Source organism: Cryptotermes secundus, unplaced genomic scaffold (genome assembly GCF_002891405.2).
Source record: "Cryptotermes secundus unplaced genomic scaffold, Csec_1.0 scaffold1849, whole genome shotgun sequence".
Lineage (NCBI taxonomy): Eukaryota > Metazoa > Arthropoda > Insecta > Blattodea > Kalotermitidae > Cryptotermes > Cryptotermes secundus.
In genome coordinates this window covers 3325-18603 of record NW_019742449.1, presented here as the reverse complement: position 1 = coordinate 18603, position 15279 = coordinate 3325, and the positions used below count along the sequence as shown (strand labels likewise).

General features: G+C 37.5%; 1 protein-coding gene across 4 annotated transcripts; it reads left to right on the top strand.

The window, feature by feature from the left end:
- The first annotated feature begins 1190 nt into the window (after positions 1-1190).
- LOC111873228 lies at positions 1191-14456 on the top strand. Of its 4 annotated transcripts, none has more exons than XM_023867763.2 (7): positions 1193-1458; positions 4901-4945; positions 5035-5381; positions 6062-6336; positions 7579-7706; positions 8317-8491; positions 12069-14456. In XM_023867763.2, the coding sequence occupies exons 3-7, from the start codon at positions 5057-5059 to the stop codon at positions 12240-12242; spliced, it is 1077 nt and encodes a 358-aa protein (XP_023723531.1). In that variant the 5' UTR covers positions 1193-1458; positions 4901-4945; positions 5035-5056; the 3' UTR covers positions 12243-14456. The 4 variants fall into 4 exon arrangements, with proteins under 4 accessions (XP_033610904.1, XP_023723531.1, XP_023723529.1 ...); XM_023867761.2 differs by having other exon boundaries at positions 4810-4945; XM_023867762.1 differs by lacking the exon at positions 1193-1458 and adding an exon at positions 1746-1934 and having other exon boundaries at positions 4810-4945.
- Positions 14457-15279: the final 823 nt, after the last annotated feature.

The following is a 15279-nucleotide window of genomic DNA, read 5'->3' as shown; positions in this document are numbered from 1 at the left end:
TGAAAGTGATAGTATAAAAGTATTTAAAATGCAGAAGAGGGTGTTGAAAATAATTAATGACTTGGTAAACAAGAGTCATGCAGGCAAATTTTTAAAGATTATGACATCCTCACGGTCACATCTTTGTATATCTTAGAGGTGTTATGTTACACAAAAAGCACAAAGCAGATTTGATCCAAAATATAAATATTCATGGTTATAACACAAGAGTAAACTAGGATTTTCATGTTCAATTCTGCAGAACTACATTATTTTAAAAAAGTATGGTTAATATGGGGATAGAATTGTATAGTAAGGTGCCAAACAAAATAAAAACTCGGTGGGTTTTCAGCTTTTAAAAAAGACTTAAAATCATTTTTATTTGAAACATTCTCTTTATACAATAAATTAATTTGTTAGTTTTAATAAAAAAGTGGGCGGTGCAAGTGCTTATGTTTGGATGTCATAGCCATTCATGAGCTGTATATAGTAGTTTGTATGTGTTTTGGAATGTTGTATTTATATATTGCTTATGATTGTAACAAATGTTGGTAGTATGCTTGTAACTTTGTAGATTTATTTTGTTAACTTGTATTACCGAATGACGTGTCCAAATGTTACTATGTAGCAAAACGGATGAAATAAAATACAATACAGTGCGTCATGAAGGCGTATGGGAGAGTTGATGTATAGATCCATATTTTCTCGACCTCTGCACCAGCTGGAGGTGAGTGAGTTTCACGCCCCGGTCGCTTCCCCCCCCCCTTACGTATTGGATAGGAGGTAAGGTGGACCCCAGAGCCTGCCTGGACGACATGGTTAAGAGAATTCTTGACCCTACCGGGACTTTTAACTCCGACCTCACGGTCCTCACGGTCGTCCACCCCGTAGCTAGTCGCTATACCGACGATACAGACGATACAGACTACGCTATCCCGCCATCTACCATACCCGTATGTAACATTCTATCCTTAATTTAGCTTTCTGGAGCATCGTGATTTCTATATCCACATAAAAATAGTACATGTATTCTGAGAATTAGAAACCTGTTCAATTTCAGTATGGGAGGATGTCTATTACGCTGGTGATAAAAAAAATAATCCAAAATCTACTGCAGTACTTTAGATAATCCATGACGTAGTTGAGTAGTGTGGTGTACTCTGTGAGAACCGGTGCGAACCGTAACATAATACTCGTCGATCCTCATCGGTGGATGCGGTATTCCGTGCATTCGTGCGCTTCTCCGTTAATAATAATAAAGAAATTTGTTACTCTGTGTCCTCTGTGTCATTTGTCAGATTGCTAAGTAAGGTTAAGTACGTACGGGTTTGGAGTTTTATGGAATGACTCGTAAGCGGAGTACGGTCTTGAAAGCTAATAAGGCAACTGATGAGGAGATGAAAGTGCTGAAAGTGAATTCTTCGTAACAGTCGTGACTTGTTTTGATTTCGAGATTGTCGCAGCGTTGGATATGAAGAGGTCTGTTTTAGTTTTGTAACATTGGGTAGTTCGGTAAAATTCAGCCCACGTTTCAGAGGAACCTAATACCAACATCTTCAGGGTGGAAAGTAAGCCATGGAAGAAACCAGCATAGAACTTCGGTTGACCTATACTGGGCTACACGGTCTTATATCCCAGGAGACAGGACTGTTCAATTGCGTACTTGTACCGATGTAAAAATATTTAGTCAGATTAAAATTTTGGTGATATTTTAAAAGAACTGTACGGAAATTGCCGTTTTCAGCTTTCAAAGCATGTGAGTTCTGACGTTTGAAGGAGTCACTGTAAGGAAAACTCACTGAATAGTTTGCGTATGTGTATTTACACTATTATGCTTGCCAACTACTGCTTCTGTACAAAATTTCCTACGACAATGTCCACTGAAAATCTTAAGAAAAGAAGTTAGGAAACTTACACGTAGTGTAACAGTTGAGGTGTGTTCCACAGTTTTGTGTGTAAGTATCTCAAAAACAGTAAGGCTTCATCAAAAAGGAAGTATACTTATATTGCACATAAAATGCATGTTTAATTTTTCTCTGCCGCTTCTTTTAGAAACATTTTTACTGTGATGTATGTTTAGCAGGAGGTGGGTTAGTGCAGTCGGTATAGCGACTGACTAGAAGCTGAACAATGGGAGGGTCAGAGTTCAAGTTCTGTTAGGGGTAAGGTTTATCTTCTCCATGTCATCCAGACCTGTTCTGGGTCCCATCCAGCCTCCTATCCAGTGGGTACCAAGGGCTCATTCCCTAGGGTTAAAAGTGTTGGGGTGTGAAGTTGAATGCTCACTTCAAACTAATGGCTTCTTGGCATTGTGCTTAATCAGTTAAGCACAGCGACAACTTTACCTTACCTTTTATGTGTTCAGGAAGTTGAACTTGAGATGCAAGCAGAAATTAATACATGGTTTTCATGTAGTGTCAGTTGCTTTTAGCTGAAATTAGAATGTCAGATTTAACAAACAGTGGTGTATCAAATTTAATCGAGAGCCATTCATCCATTCTCAGTTTTTGAGTATTCACTATCAAGAGTTGCAAATATGCATGTATTCACTGTAACATGTGTCTTTGTCTGAATGTAGCATCACAAAAACCTCAAGTGGACATTCACAAAGCTGGATATTGGGGTAGTTTTGCAATTATTTCTCAGCACATTCCAGCTCTGATTAAAGTCAAGCAACAATAATGAGCAGTTTACATAAAGACCTACATATGTATCTGTGTGCAAGTCTCAAAATATTTTGTCAGAGTGAAAACTGTTTCACGCATACTTTGTTAAGAAACTGTAACACATTTTATGCCCAACACACTGTTTCAGTAATTCTTAGTGTTTTAGAGGTAATAAACAAAAGGGTGTGAATATTCCAGAATTGTACATTGCATGCATAGATTTCCCGGAAGGTATGATCATATACTGGAATCAAGGAAGTTTTGAGGCTGAAGAGCCAGTGCCAACCTTAAAAGAAGTAGAACAAGCTATCAAAAAATTGAAAAATAATAAAGCTTCAGGAATGGATCTCATCACGGCAGAATTAGTGAAATTTGCAGGCCCAGAATATGCTAAGCACTTACATCAGCTAATAGTTAAAATATGGATAACTGAAATAATCCCAGAGGAATGGAACCAAAGTATTATATGCCCTGTCCATAAGAAAGGTGATGTACATGGTATGCTCTAACTATAGAGGAATTAGTCTGTTCTGCATAGGATATATAATATTTTTCAACATTCTATTTAACATATTCTCTCCCTTTGTGGAAGGCATATTTGCGGATTACCAATGTGGGTTTCGTCAAGGAAGATCAACTAATGATCAGATTTTCACTATTTGTCAGGTCCTTGAAAAGTGTAATGAAATCCAAATTAAAACATATCATCTTTTCATTGACTTCGCCTATGACTCCATAGATAGAGATAGTCTTTCTCTGGCAATGGAAGAGATGCACATTCCACAGAAGTTAATCGCCTTAGTCAGAGCCACTATGAGAAAGACCCAATGCCAAATTAAGATTCAGAATATGTTGTCCAGTCCTATAATAACTAGAAATGGAGTTTGACAAGGGGAATCCTTAGCCTGCCTTTTGTTCAATATAGCATTAGAGAAGGTAGTTAGAGATGCAGGCATCAGCACAAGGGGAACTATATTCTATAAGTCAGTTCAAATTTTGGCATTTGCAGATGATATTGATATAATTGGTAGAACACAAAAATCTATGAAAGAAGCTTTTCTTAATTTGGAAAGAGCAGCAAAAAAGATGAATCTACAAATTAACCAAAATAAAACAAAGTACATGCTGGTAACCAAGAAAGACCGTGCTAATGGACCCGCATATATTGAAAATGGCTCATATAAATTTGAGGTTGTATGTAGTTTTACTTACCTTGGATCAGAAGTTAACCGTAAAAATGACATCAATGTTGAAATAAAAAAGTGTGTACTTGCAGCAAATAAATGTCTCCATGGGCTTAGGAAACACCTGAAATCCCAATTAATACCCAGGAAAACCAGAACTATGATGTATAAAGTACTTATAAGATCAGTGCTATCATATGCCTCTGAGACCTGGCCACTGTCAAGATCGGATGAAAGACTGTGAAGTATATTTGAAAGGAGTATCCTGAGATATATCTTTGGACCAGTGGAAGAAAATGGAATATGGAGGAAGAGGTATAACCATGAGATATACAAACTATTTAATGAACCAGACATTATTGGATTTATAAAGGTGAAAAGGCTTGAATGGGCTGGACACATAATACGTGCCAGTGAGAATAGAGAGATTAAGAAAATACTTAATACTAAACCAGAAGGAAATAGGGAATGTAGCATCAAATGGAGAAGAATGGCAAGCAATCTTGAGGAAGGCCAGGGCTCACAAAGGGCTGTCGTGTCAGTGATGATGATGACAATGATGCATAGATTTCCTGACATTGTGTATTGCCAAGTGCAGTGTGTATCTGCAGTTAAAATTTTTCACAGAATTATTACTTGGTGAGCACTGTTAATCTGCATAATTTTGAAAGAAATTTTGACATGATGGCTTCAGCAGTTTCACTGTTAGTCAAGAAAGATAAGAGAACGCTCAGTTGAATCTTTGGTTAGATCTGTTGATACTTCAATCTTTTAAAAATGTGCAAAGATTTGTAAAATATTATTTCAAGATTAAATAGCAGTGGAATATGTATTTTTCATTAAAAATGCCATAAGTGAATCTAAGTACCATTTGAATTTGTCATGTTATAACAATTTTAATAACATTGAGGAAATTGTTAATACATCCATACTGATTTTAGGTTGTTCATTTACTAATTACATTGCATATCTTGTTACAGACAATGTTTCCGTTGAACGTTTAAGTTATAAATTGATTGTGATCTCTGGTACAAGTACTGCAACTGATATTATGGTCTCTGCTCATCACAGGTGGGAAACCAAGATGTACTGTTGGGATACAGAATCTTCTTGAAAGTAAGGATGTTTTCAGCTACTTTTTCTTTCATATCTTGTAACAGCTAAAATAGATTGTAACTTCATAATTGTATTTGCCCTTTTTGTAGATGCAATTTCTAGACAAAAGCCATGGATAAGAAAGAAAGCCCATCTCAAATACAAAAGCAAAGCAGGAGAACAAAGAAGACTATGGAAAGTTTGCATCCAGATCGATCATTAGAAATGCAAGGCAGTTTAGAATTTTTAGAAGGGAAAGACATAAATGAGGTCGGTGAGGATAGTGAAGTTCAGGAGGACGTTCCAGAATTGTCACATCCACAGAAGAGGCGTTCTAGCAACAAATCATCTAGTAGCAGGTCACATCGTAAAAAGGACATTCCTAAGACTGTCATCACAGCAGTACTGGAGGAACTGAATGATGACATAATAAGTGAACCTACTAGACTTGACACAGGTGAAAAAAGAAGGCAATGATAAGTGCTGTCTTCTGTGATGTTATATCCTGTAGTCCATTAGTTTGAAGGGTCATGTCTCCACTGTCACAGTTAAAGAGTAAGCAGGCAAGCAAACAGAATGTTGCTTGTTTGCCTGCTTACTCTTTGATCCTGAAAATGGTGGCAGTAATTTGTCAGGAACATTGGTAAACTTATACCCGTGTAGATAGTCTACCATCCCAGGATATAGTACTCTGTACAGTCACTGCCATGGGAACTTGAATTATCACAAGTCACTGTTTGAGTTTTGTAACACATATCAGAACCATCATGTAGAATAGGGATGGCAAACCGGTGGTACCAGTGCCAAGATTGGCACCAAGATATGAGCAGGTACTAATGATTGCATGTTTAGTCTGTATTAACATGTGAAATCACGTGATAATTCAGTAGTTCACAAAGCCAGCATTGTTTTTCACACCATACATTTTTGCTGTTACTTATGTTTCCATTATGTAGGTGTTGTAACTTCATCCCAGAAATTCTTGTTTGGTTGTATGTCCTGACATCAGGTAGTTAGTGGACGAATAGAATTAAGTTATGCAGGCTAATAAGGTTACTGTGATATTATAAGTAAGATTTACATAATGATACTTCATTCTCCAAGTGTCTCTTATCGGTACAATATTTTTGTCATCAGGTGACTGTTCAGTGGTGGAACCAGTTCCACAAGCTCCTGCTAGTCTACCCCCAGACAAGGTGTATGTTGAGCGTAAGAATGGGTTTGCTACGGCACCAAGAGTAAAAATGTTCCGTCCGATAAATTACATCAGAGAAGATCTTGTTGATGTGCAAAATGCAGAGTCCTCTGGAACACCTCTTGAACTTGCCATACTTGTCCAGAAGTGGTGCCATCCACTCTACACACTATGTCATGGCTTGCTTGGTGGTATGGCATTGTTGCATATTATTTTGGTGAGTGCCCACTCAGATGGTGGCCCCATATTCTGTCAGGTTCTTACAAACTTATTGAGGCTTTTGAGAATGTAGTATATATTACATAATAATTTGTCCACATCTGCTTTGATGTCCAGACAGCCTCTTTTCCTGATGGTAAAGTTAACTGGCATGCGAAGATGAGCACCTGTCTCTATACAAAGTGAACAACATAACATTATCACTTTAACTCCTTTAATGCCCCTCATATCAGGTAAAGCTTCAGATAAAATTTTCATGGTTTCAAGGGAGACACATGGTGCATGAAACAGATTATTTTTATCTTGTATTTTTTTTTACAGAATGTCATGGTCAGCTTCACTTTTTTAAAATAAAAGTTGATTTTTTCACTCCGCAAAAATTAGAGTGGATCAGTATGAATCCAGGGACCATAATTTGAGTACCATTCTGGTGAATCATTCGTGTGATATCCCAACTCAGAATACAAGATTAATCTGCTTTGCTACTGCTTTGGCAGTTGGAATAAGCTTTTTCATAGCACAGTTAACTCATGTGCTTTGAGTCATGATAGCACACAAATGATTCATCAGAATGGTACCCAGTTTATGATCATCGGATTCATATTGCTCTGTTGTGCAACTTTTGTTGGAATGAAAAAATCAAGTTCTATTTTAAAAAGTGAAAGTGGCCTTGATATCTCATAAAAAACACAAGATACAAATAATTTGTTCCATGCAAGATGTGTCCACCTCAAAACCAAGGAAATTATGTCTGATGCTTTTCCTGATGCACTGGATAATAAAGAAGTTATTTGAGATGATTACTTTAAGTGGTTCAGTCGTGTAATGGCATGGATAAGGTTCATTGGAGCTTTGGCATCATTTCCTGATATGCGTGCATTGCATGGAATTTAGGCAGAGAAATTTGTAACTACAGTGGAACCCTATTTTTCTTGAATTTAAGTTAATCCCTCATTTAATATATGATTTCATTGTTGTCAAGTTACACTACTTGCATATAAGATTTTCCTCAGTTTTTTGTTCATATCTCGTGCTTCCAAAACAGCCCTTAAATGATGGTTTTGCCTTATACAGTATAAGGTAAATGTCACAGCATCTGACTGATATATGTATGCTTTAATATTAAGGGAATAGATGCATACTACATTTAGAGGTACTCTATGTTTTCAGTGACAATTTAATATGAGTATTTTAGATGACTGAAATTACAGAATAGCCATTCTCTTCACTGTGAGTGCAGGTGTATGCTGCTGGGGACTCATATAACCAGGGTACCAACTTTGTGTACATGTATACACATTATGCCAGAGTATACCAATCTCTGTTCCACATCTTGTGCATTCTCTGCTCTGTGTCTGTACTGGACAGGTAAGGTTTTAAAATATACGTATAGGAATAATTAAATTATTGGACCTTGTTAAATATGTATAGTACTGACAGCAAGTCTTAACAAGTCTGAGTTATGGTGTAGCTATTTGATTTTTCAACTTGTTCCACAAGTGAAGCCAGAAGTAACAAATGTGTAAGTTACAAGGGACATTTTATAAGTTTCTTTTATCTTATTACTTCAAACTACAGGCACAAGATATCCGTAAGAACAACATGTGTTGAAATATTTGCATCTTTTTCAACTAGAGATTTAAGAAATTGGTAACCAGACTGAAGAACACTGCTTTTGATTTCTTAGTGTTCCTAGAAGTTAAAAAGGAATTTTAATGTTGTCACTTTGAATTAATAAGGATCTTAACAACTGTATTAATATGGATGTACTGTACAGCTTTGTCATCTTTTTTTTTTTTCTTTTTTAAAATGTTTAGGTACAGAGTATTTTGAAGAACAGTAAATACGTTTCAGAAAGTTGTGTTTCTTCTTTTAATAACTTACTAGTCTTGTTACTTTTCAGCTTTCTTTTGCATTGCTTGAAGATGTTTCTTTACTCGTCATCTATTCATGATTGCTGTATTCTTTTCAATGACAGATGTGATGCCAAACATATGGATGTTGGTCACCTGGTGGACTTGTTTAGATATCATATCACTACTGTTCTGATCCTTGCTGTTTATTTGATTACACTTGTCCTGACTTTTGTAACCATCAAGTGGGATGACTGGCTGGCCCTTTCATCATACAGTGCCTCCGTTAAAAACAATTCAGTATGTATATTCCATATTCAAAAATAAATATACAGCATTGATATATTAGCTGTGTAGTTCCAAGTAGGAATAATAATAATAATATTATATTGTATTATATATATTATTATTATTATTATTATTATTATTAGTATTGGCACTACAACCCTTTGTGGGTCTTAGCCCGCCCTAAAAACTTCAGTATAATATTATTACATTATTTTAAACTGATATTTACATAACACAACTTTCAAATGTCATTAATTGTTATTTTTGTGATATATCCTACTTGAGCTATATGTTGATCTACACCATGTTCAGAGTGCAGGCTGATTGGACATTGATTTTACTATTGACAGCTTCCTGAGAAAGTGCTATATCACTTGCTCAGAAAAATGCTGCCGCGCAGTCTGTACAGCGAGCACACGTTGTTTACTTCTTTCGGTAGTTATTAACCCTTCACCGCGGTCATTTTTCAGTGTGGTCATTTAAATTCCCCTGCCGTGTCTCTCCGGCGGTAATATTTTCAGCCCATTTAAATTTTGCTCGAGAATCTTTTATTCATCATTATTTTTTAAATTATATGAGATATAAACATGAAACTTTCACTAAAATGATCTTAAAAGTTGGTTTTATAATCTTACCTTATAATATGAGCGCCCTGTATCTCGGCAATGGAAGCAGGTGGTTTAGAATTTCAGTAGTGTATGATACGCTTTGAAGCATTCTACACACAATGCTGCCTCACATTTACCACACCAATACTGAGTATCTTTCCTGTGGCCCTTTCTCGCGCACACCACACACCTTCTGTAAGGTCTTGACTTCTTCCCCGAGGGGGGAAGACGCCCCGGGAAATACAGACCTCAATGTAGGCCTCTGATCAATGCCAATCAACATAATTAGTGCCAAAACCACGTACATTTCGTCCACTGTCACATCTTCCCACTTCCGAATTCTAGAGCGAAATGTGAGAGGTCTGGCGATTTTCGATATTTCCTGTTGAGCATACTCGTTTGTTCATCACAATCAGCTGCACAAGGGAAATATCGAAAATGCTTTCAAAGGCACTGACAACATCTAGTTCGGCAGTGTCGAACTTGGGACCACACACACACCACAAAACGATTCTCGCGAAGCGTGAAATGATTCAATATCTTCCCACACAAATGTCCTGGACACCTCTTACAATCCATCGTGGGCCATGATATTCTCATGGTCACTGCCACTTTCACTAGCACTGTTGGTCTCAGGTGGCACCAGTTGTGTGTAATCATAGTCCGATGCACTGTCATCATCGGAACTATAATTACTTAGGGTTTCGTCGTCCAATACTTCATCCAGCACGGTCACTAGTTCGACCTCCGCCAGCGCACAACTTGTAGGAGGGCCAGCCATGGTAAGACGATGCTCAAATTTTCGAAGTCAGGCATCCTTGCAACCTCGGCTGCAGTAAATTTGAGCATTGTCTTACCATGGCTGGGGTTGCTTCTACGCATTTATTTTTCCATCCAAGACTTCAGTAGATGTATTTACATACACTGGAGACCAGCCAGAGCGATAATACATGTAGGTATGAGTTATTTTCTTCTTTCCTCACTGGGGGGTGAACACAGTGCTCTGACGTTATTCTAAGAACTGGCTGCCTTGTATATTACGAATAATGTGTACTAGCAAGACAACATTTCTGGGCACCCCTTTATGAATGGCTTGGTCTGGTATTTCCTGCTGAAGGTAATATGACCTGCTGAATGGAATATGAACTTATTTTATCAGTAGATAAAGGCAAACATGGTCAGTCAACTGTTTACTTCTCCGAAGCATAACATACAGGCCAGAGTTTTGTGCTGAAACTTCTCGAAGCAGCACACTATTTGCTGCAAGACAGGCATACGTAACGATACACACTGTACTTCTGACAATAGACCAGCGAAAAATTTCACAAAACACAATAAACCCATCAATTTGTATGGGCGTAATAAATTAGGCCTGCAGCTGGACAACGTAGCAGTCAAACCACAGCCAACGATTTAAACGCCCAAGACGAACAGAGACGTCAAACCGCGCCTAAGGGTTAATCAGATATAATAATTAATATTGTACTCACCATCATAGAAGATGTAAAATGTCTACTCTCTGCTGTGGGACATGTATGAATTCTTCTAAACAGATTTTGGGGAACTTGTTACAATTCACGTTTGCTGAATGTTGAAAATTCTTCATGAATATTCTGTTTGAGAGCCTCCAGGCCACATGGATTGTTGGCATACACAACAATTTTGAGTTTTCCCCACAATCACAGGGATTTAGATCTGGGGATCTAATGATCTAATGATTCTGTTGTCCCCATTTAGTTCACCAAACACACTGCATAATGCTTGGATAGTTTCCTTAGGTGTGTGTATGTGGAGTAGCACCGTCTTGCATAAAATAACTGAATCTTTCTTCTGCAGGTGCCAAATTAATGAAAAATGGATCGAGTATTTCATTAATGTATCATTGAGCATCAAGATTTCCTTCATAAAATATCGGTCCAGTTATGTGGTTTGCACTAATTTCACACCATACACCTGCCTTCTGTTGTAAGGGGGAAGTTGAATTAGGGCATGAGGATTTTCACTACTCCAATACCTGTAGTTTTGTGAGTTAACATATCCTAAGAGAATAAAATTAGCATCATCTGTGAAAAATATCAGCTTAGGATCAAGAAGTCTGTCATGCACATGACTGATAAACCAATTACAAAACCTCACTCTTTTTTCATAATCCATAGGTTTAATTTCAGGAACAACAGTAATTTTATATGGACAAATATGCAACAGTTTAGTTGCTGTCCGTGCACTGCCTACAGAAACACCACTTTGTTGTGCTAATCACAGCAAAGATTTTCGAGGAGAGTTTTCTAATCGGTGACCGATGTCATCAAGTTTTTCCACAGTTAAAACACAATTTCTTTTAACAGCTTTCTGTCAATTAAAATGTCGTGGGTTCGAACTTTCTTCACTAATTTGGAAATTGTATCTCGAGACAGACATGTTGTCAGGAAATTTATGGCAAAATTTCCTCATGCATGATTTGTATGAGTTTTTTTCACATAACGGTCATAAACAAAAACTTGTTCTAAATTGTATCTCACATGAGCCATAAAGATAGAACAGAGATGGTTTGGTGCAGATCATATAGTAGTAGGGGGGAATACATATCTGAGTTAGCACTGTCTGCATAAGTTCAGATCAGGCAGTTTTGGTCTTGTTTGACTAATACAGTACCTGATATATTAAATAGAATGGTTAAAGATTACTATCTTCTGTGATGTGATGCCATATAGTCTAACAGAAAGTTACATATATAAAGAAGCTTCTGTAACACTTGATGACACAACACTGACTGACTCACTGATCAGGTGATCACAGAATGAATGACCTTCAGTTTGTCAGGGAATCCTGCTGTGAATCCCAAGACAACATACCAACAAGCCCCCCAGACGTCTGATAAGCCTGCACAATGAACACTCTGTACAAGATGAATACAACTTGTTATACCTAATAAACAGTAAATATACAGTCACTTATATACATGTTTTCATTATTCTGTACAGGACACAGCAAATGCACTGAAAGTATGGGAGAATCTGAATCTGTTTCGCAGCATTGGAGCTATTTTAGGCTGGATTCTGACTGCCTTCAGTACAGATGAAGATATGCTATACTTACACCTGTGCAACATGCTGAAATACCAGAGTGTAACTGCACCGATACCAGCACGATACTAGGCTTCATTCAGTTCTGATGGTTTGGTGGAGATCATATAGTAGTAGGGGGGAATACATATCTGAGTTAGCACTGTCTGCATAAGTTCAGATCAGGCAGTTTTGGTCTTGTTTGACTAATACAGTACCTGATATATTAAATAGAATGGTTAAAGATTACTATCTTCTGTGATGTGATGCCATATAGTCTAACAGAAAGTTACCAGTATTTTGGAGGAATTGGTGTCTCCTAGATCCCCATAGATCTGATTGCACTTCTGTCCTGAAGAGGGAGGCGGCAGATGCATGTGAAATATTTGTGATTCTCAACTACACATCACATGCCAGAAGACAGTAATCTTCATATCTACTGCTGGGAGAATATAAAGTGTCACATGCTGTGTAGAATAGGTCACACTACATTCACTGAAAGTCATAAATCCCAGATCTTGCAAGGCAATGTTAAATTTTAGCTTTGGAACATCATCATCCTAAAAGAGTTCATAGAAACTGCGCAGTTCAGGCTACCACAGTGTACTGGATCAATCTAGACAGTAAGCTAGAGTGTTATGGATTTGGCCAATGAAATCCTACTGAATATCTGGTAAGTGTAATTCATTGGGGAAATGCACTAATAATATTAGAAAAGTTATAAACGTGTTTGACCATAAACATTTTATAATAAATCATTAAAAGAAGTGTCTTATGTACCTGTAAAAGTATTACGATGAAGCATAATCACAATCTGTAAGTAACAATATGTTACACATGAAGAAACTATGAGGGAGAGTCAGTGAATGGGCCATAAATGGATATAAAACATAAAACGTGATATTCAGATCTTGAAAAAATATTTATTTCTCAACATATCCTCCACAAACATTGTCCCATCACTTTACCACTATGTCAAAACTCTCAGCATATATGTCTTTTGACTGTTGTCTCAGGTCCTTCCATACCTCCATTTCAACCTCTTCATCATCATCATCACAACATTTGCCACCAAAGGTGGTATTTAGCAGACCAAAGGGATGAAACTCACTAGGGACAAAGTCCAGGCTGTAAAGCGGATGTTAAAGAAGTCCCCACTTTAGTGTTTGAATTCTTTTCTGGGTTGCTTGGGCTGTATGGGTTCTGGCATTGCCATGAAGAAGCAGTACCCCTCTTGCTAGTTGGCTTGGACATTTGCTGTGAATTGCACCCTGATGCTTAAACAGAACTTCACAGTACGATGCAGAATTCACATTTTCACCACCGTTTTGAAAATGGGCTAACAGTGACAGTAAGCATAACCTTCACAGCTGATGATGTAACTTCAGATTTTTTGGTTGAAGATGAACTGGATGTTTCCATTGCACTGAAGCACACTTTGATTTGGGTTGGTAGTAATACACCCATGATTCGTCCCCAGAGACAGTCCTGTTAAGCATATCTTCTCCATCAGCATACTTTAAGAGGTGTTGCAAGCACAGGTCAATTCGGTTAGTTTTTTCTCGATCCTTCAGTTCTCTGGTCTCCCACCATGTGCACACTTTCCAGAACTTCAAATGATCATGCATTATATTAAACCACGGGTACACCCTAGTGCAGTTGCATGCTATTATTATCCTCCTGTCAGCTTAAATCAATTCTTCCATCCATGCTGCACAGTTACTCTGTTACAGTCACAACAGGGCGGCCTGCAACTTTGAAATGCCCTTGAGAGAATTTCTTGATTCAGTTATGATCCACACAGACACTTCCCACCATAAACAGGAAACATTTAATTAGAATATCCTTTGCACTGAGTCCTTTTGCCCACAAGAAAAGCGCACAACAGAACACTGCTCTTCAGTAGCATACATCTCAAGCATGATCACCATTTTGACCACTAAAACCAGCCTCTGAACATGCATATGCATGTTTTACTTCCATTTGTGACCTATTTACTGACTCTCCCTCAGATAATGAATTTATAATTTCACTTCACTCTATATTTTAAACGTACATAGAATATTAAAATATTAGATTGTATACTGTAATTTATAAAATGTAAAGACTGGTCACATAACCTTATTAACAAACCCAGTGAGTTGCTGTAATATAGGCATTAAATTATCTCTAAATTTACTGCATGACTCCACTACCTTATCCTTTAATAATGTCATCACATGATATCCTAACTGCTTCATGACATCTCAGTACCATTTCATTTATCCTGACATCAGTGTCTGAATACTAAAATATCTCTTCTGTGTACGTTGTGTTCAATTTTATAAGAAGGCATCCAGAAGGTTTTCCCTTTCCACAACTTTGAATATATGATACATTCCGATTTTTATTCTTAGCATGTAGCATTTTCTTTAACCAGATTCAGGTTAACTTCAATATCAGTGTTGCCCTCCGAATTCTGTATGGCCATGCCGTCATACAAATTATCAGTCTCCTCTCAGTTCAAGTAAAGGCGTATGGAATTCTAATGAGACAACTCTGGTCTAGGATTACTGTTACAAGTTAGTGGGTTTGCATAATTACACTAGAACTTGGTTGTAACGTCATCAAAGGGACCTAAAAATAGTGTCGTTATAAACGAATGTCTTTGTAACAGAAATGGGCACTTCCACAGTAGCCTTATGTTAGTCACGTAAAAATCTACCAAAAACCGAGTTAAAATGTTGCATTTTTAGTGAAATACGTATAGTTAAGTACAGACTAACGTAACATTAACGTGGAATTAATATGGATTCTCCATATCGTTTGTACTGTAGAATTCACCAAACCAAATTCGTGGCATTCATCAGCTTTTTTCCTTCCATTTTCTATTTCACGAATCACTTTAACTTTCTCTTCAGTGCTTAAAACTTTCCTTTTCATTGCCATGTTTTCGCTACTGCACTTCTCTGGGTTTAGGCAGGAACACTATAGGGTAAGTAGACAATGTGAGGTCCTGTTAGATTCTAGGAAAGGAATGCAGTTAACAACCTGCCACGTCCTCTTGCACTATTCACGCAGTCCCACCCCACACCCTTGTTTTCGCATAAAACCCATGCTCCTCTCGCAGCCCGCGGTCGTATTCTTCCAG

Excerpts from the sequence above, each read along its gene's own strand:
- LOC111873228 (XM_023867763.2), top strand. The coding sequence starts at position 5,057 with ATGGATAAGAAAGAAAGCCCATCTCAAATACAAAAGCAAAGCAGGAGA. Across the intron at positions 5,382-6,061 it reads ACCTACTAGACTTGACACAG|GTGACTGTTCAGTGGTGGAA; the intron begins GTGAAAAAAGAA and ends TTTTGTCATCAG. Across the intron at positions 7,707-8,316 it reads TCTGTGTCTGTACTGGACAG|ATGTGATGCCAAACATATGG; the intron begins GTAAGGTTTTAA and ends TTTCAATGACAG.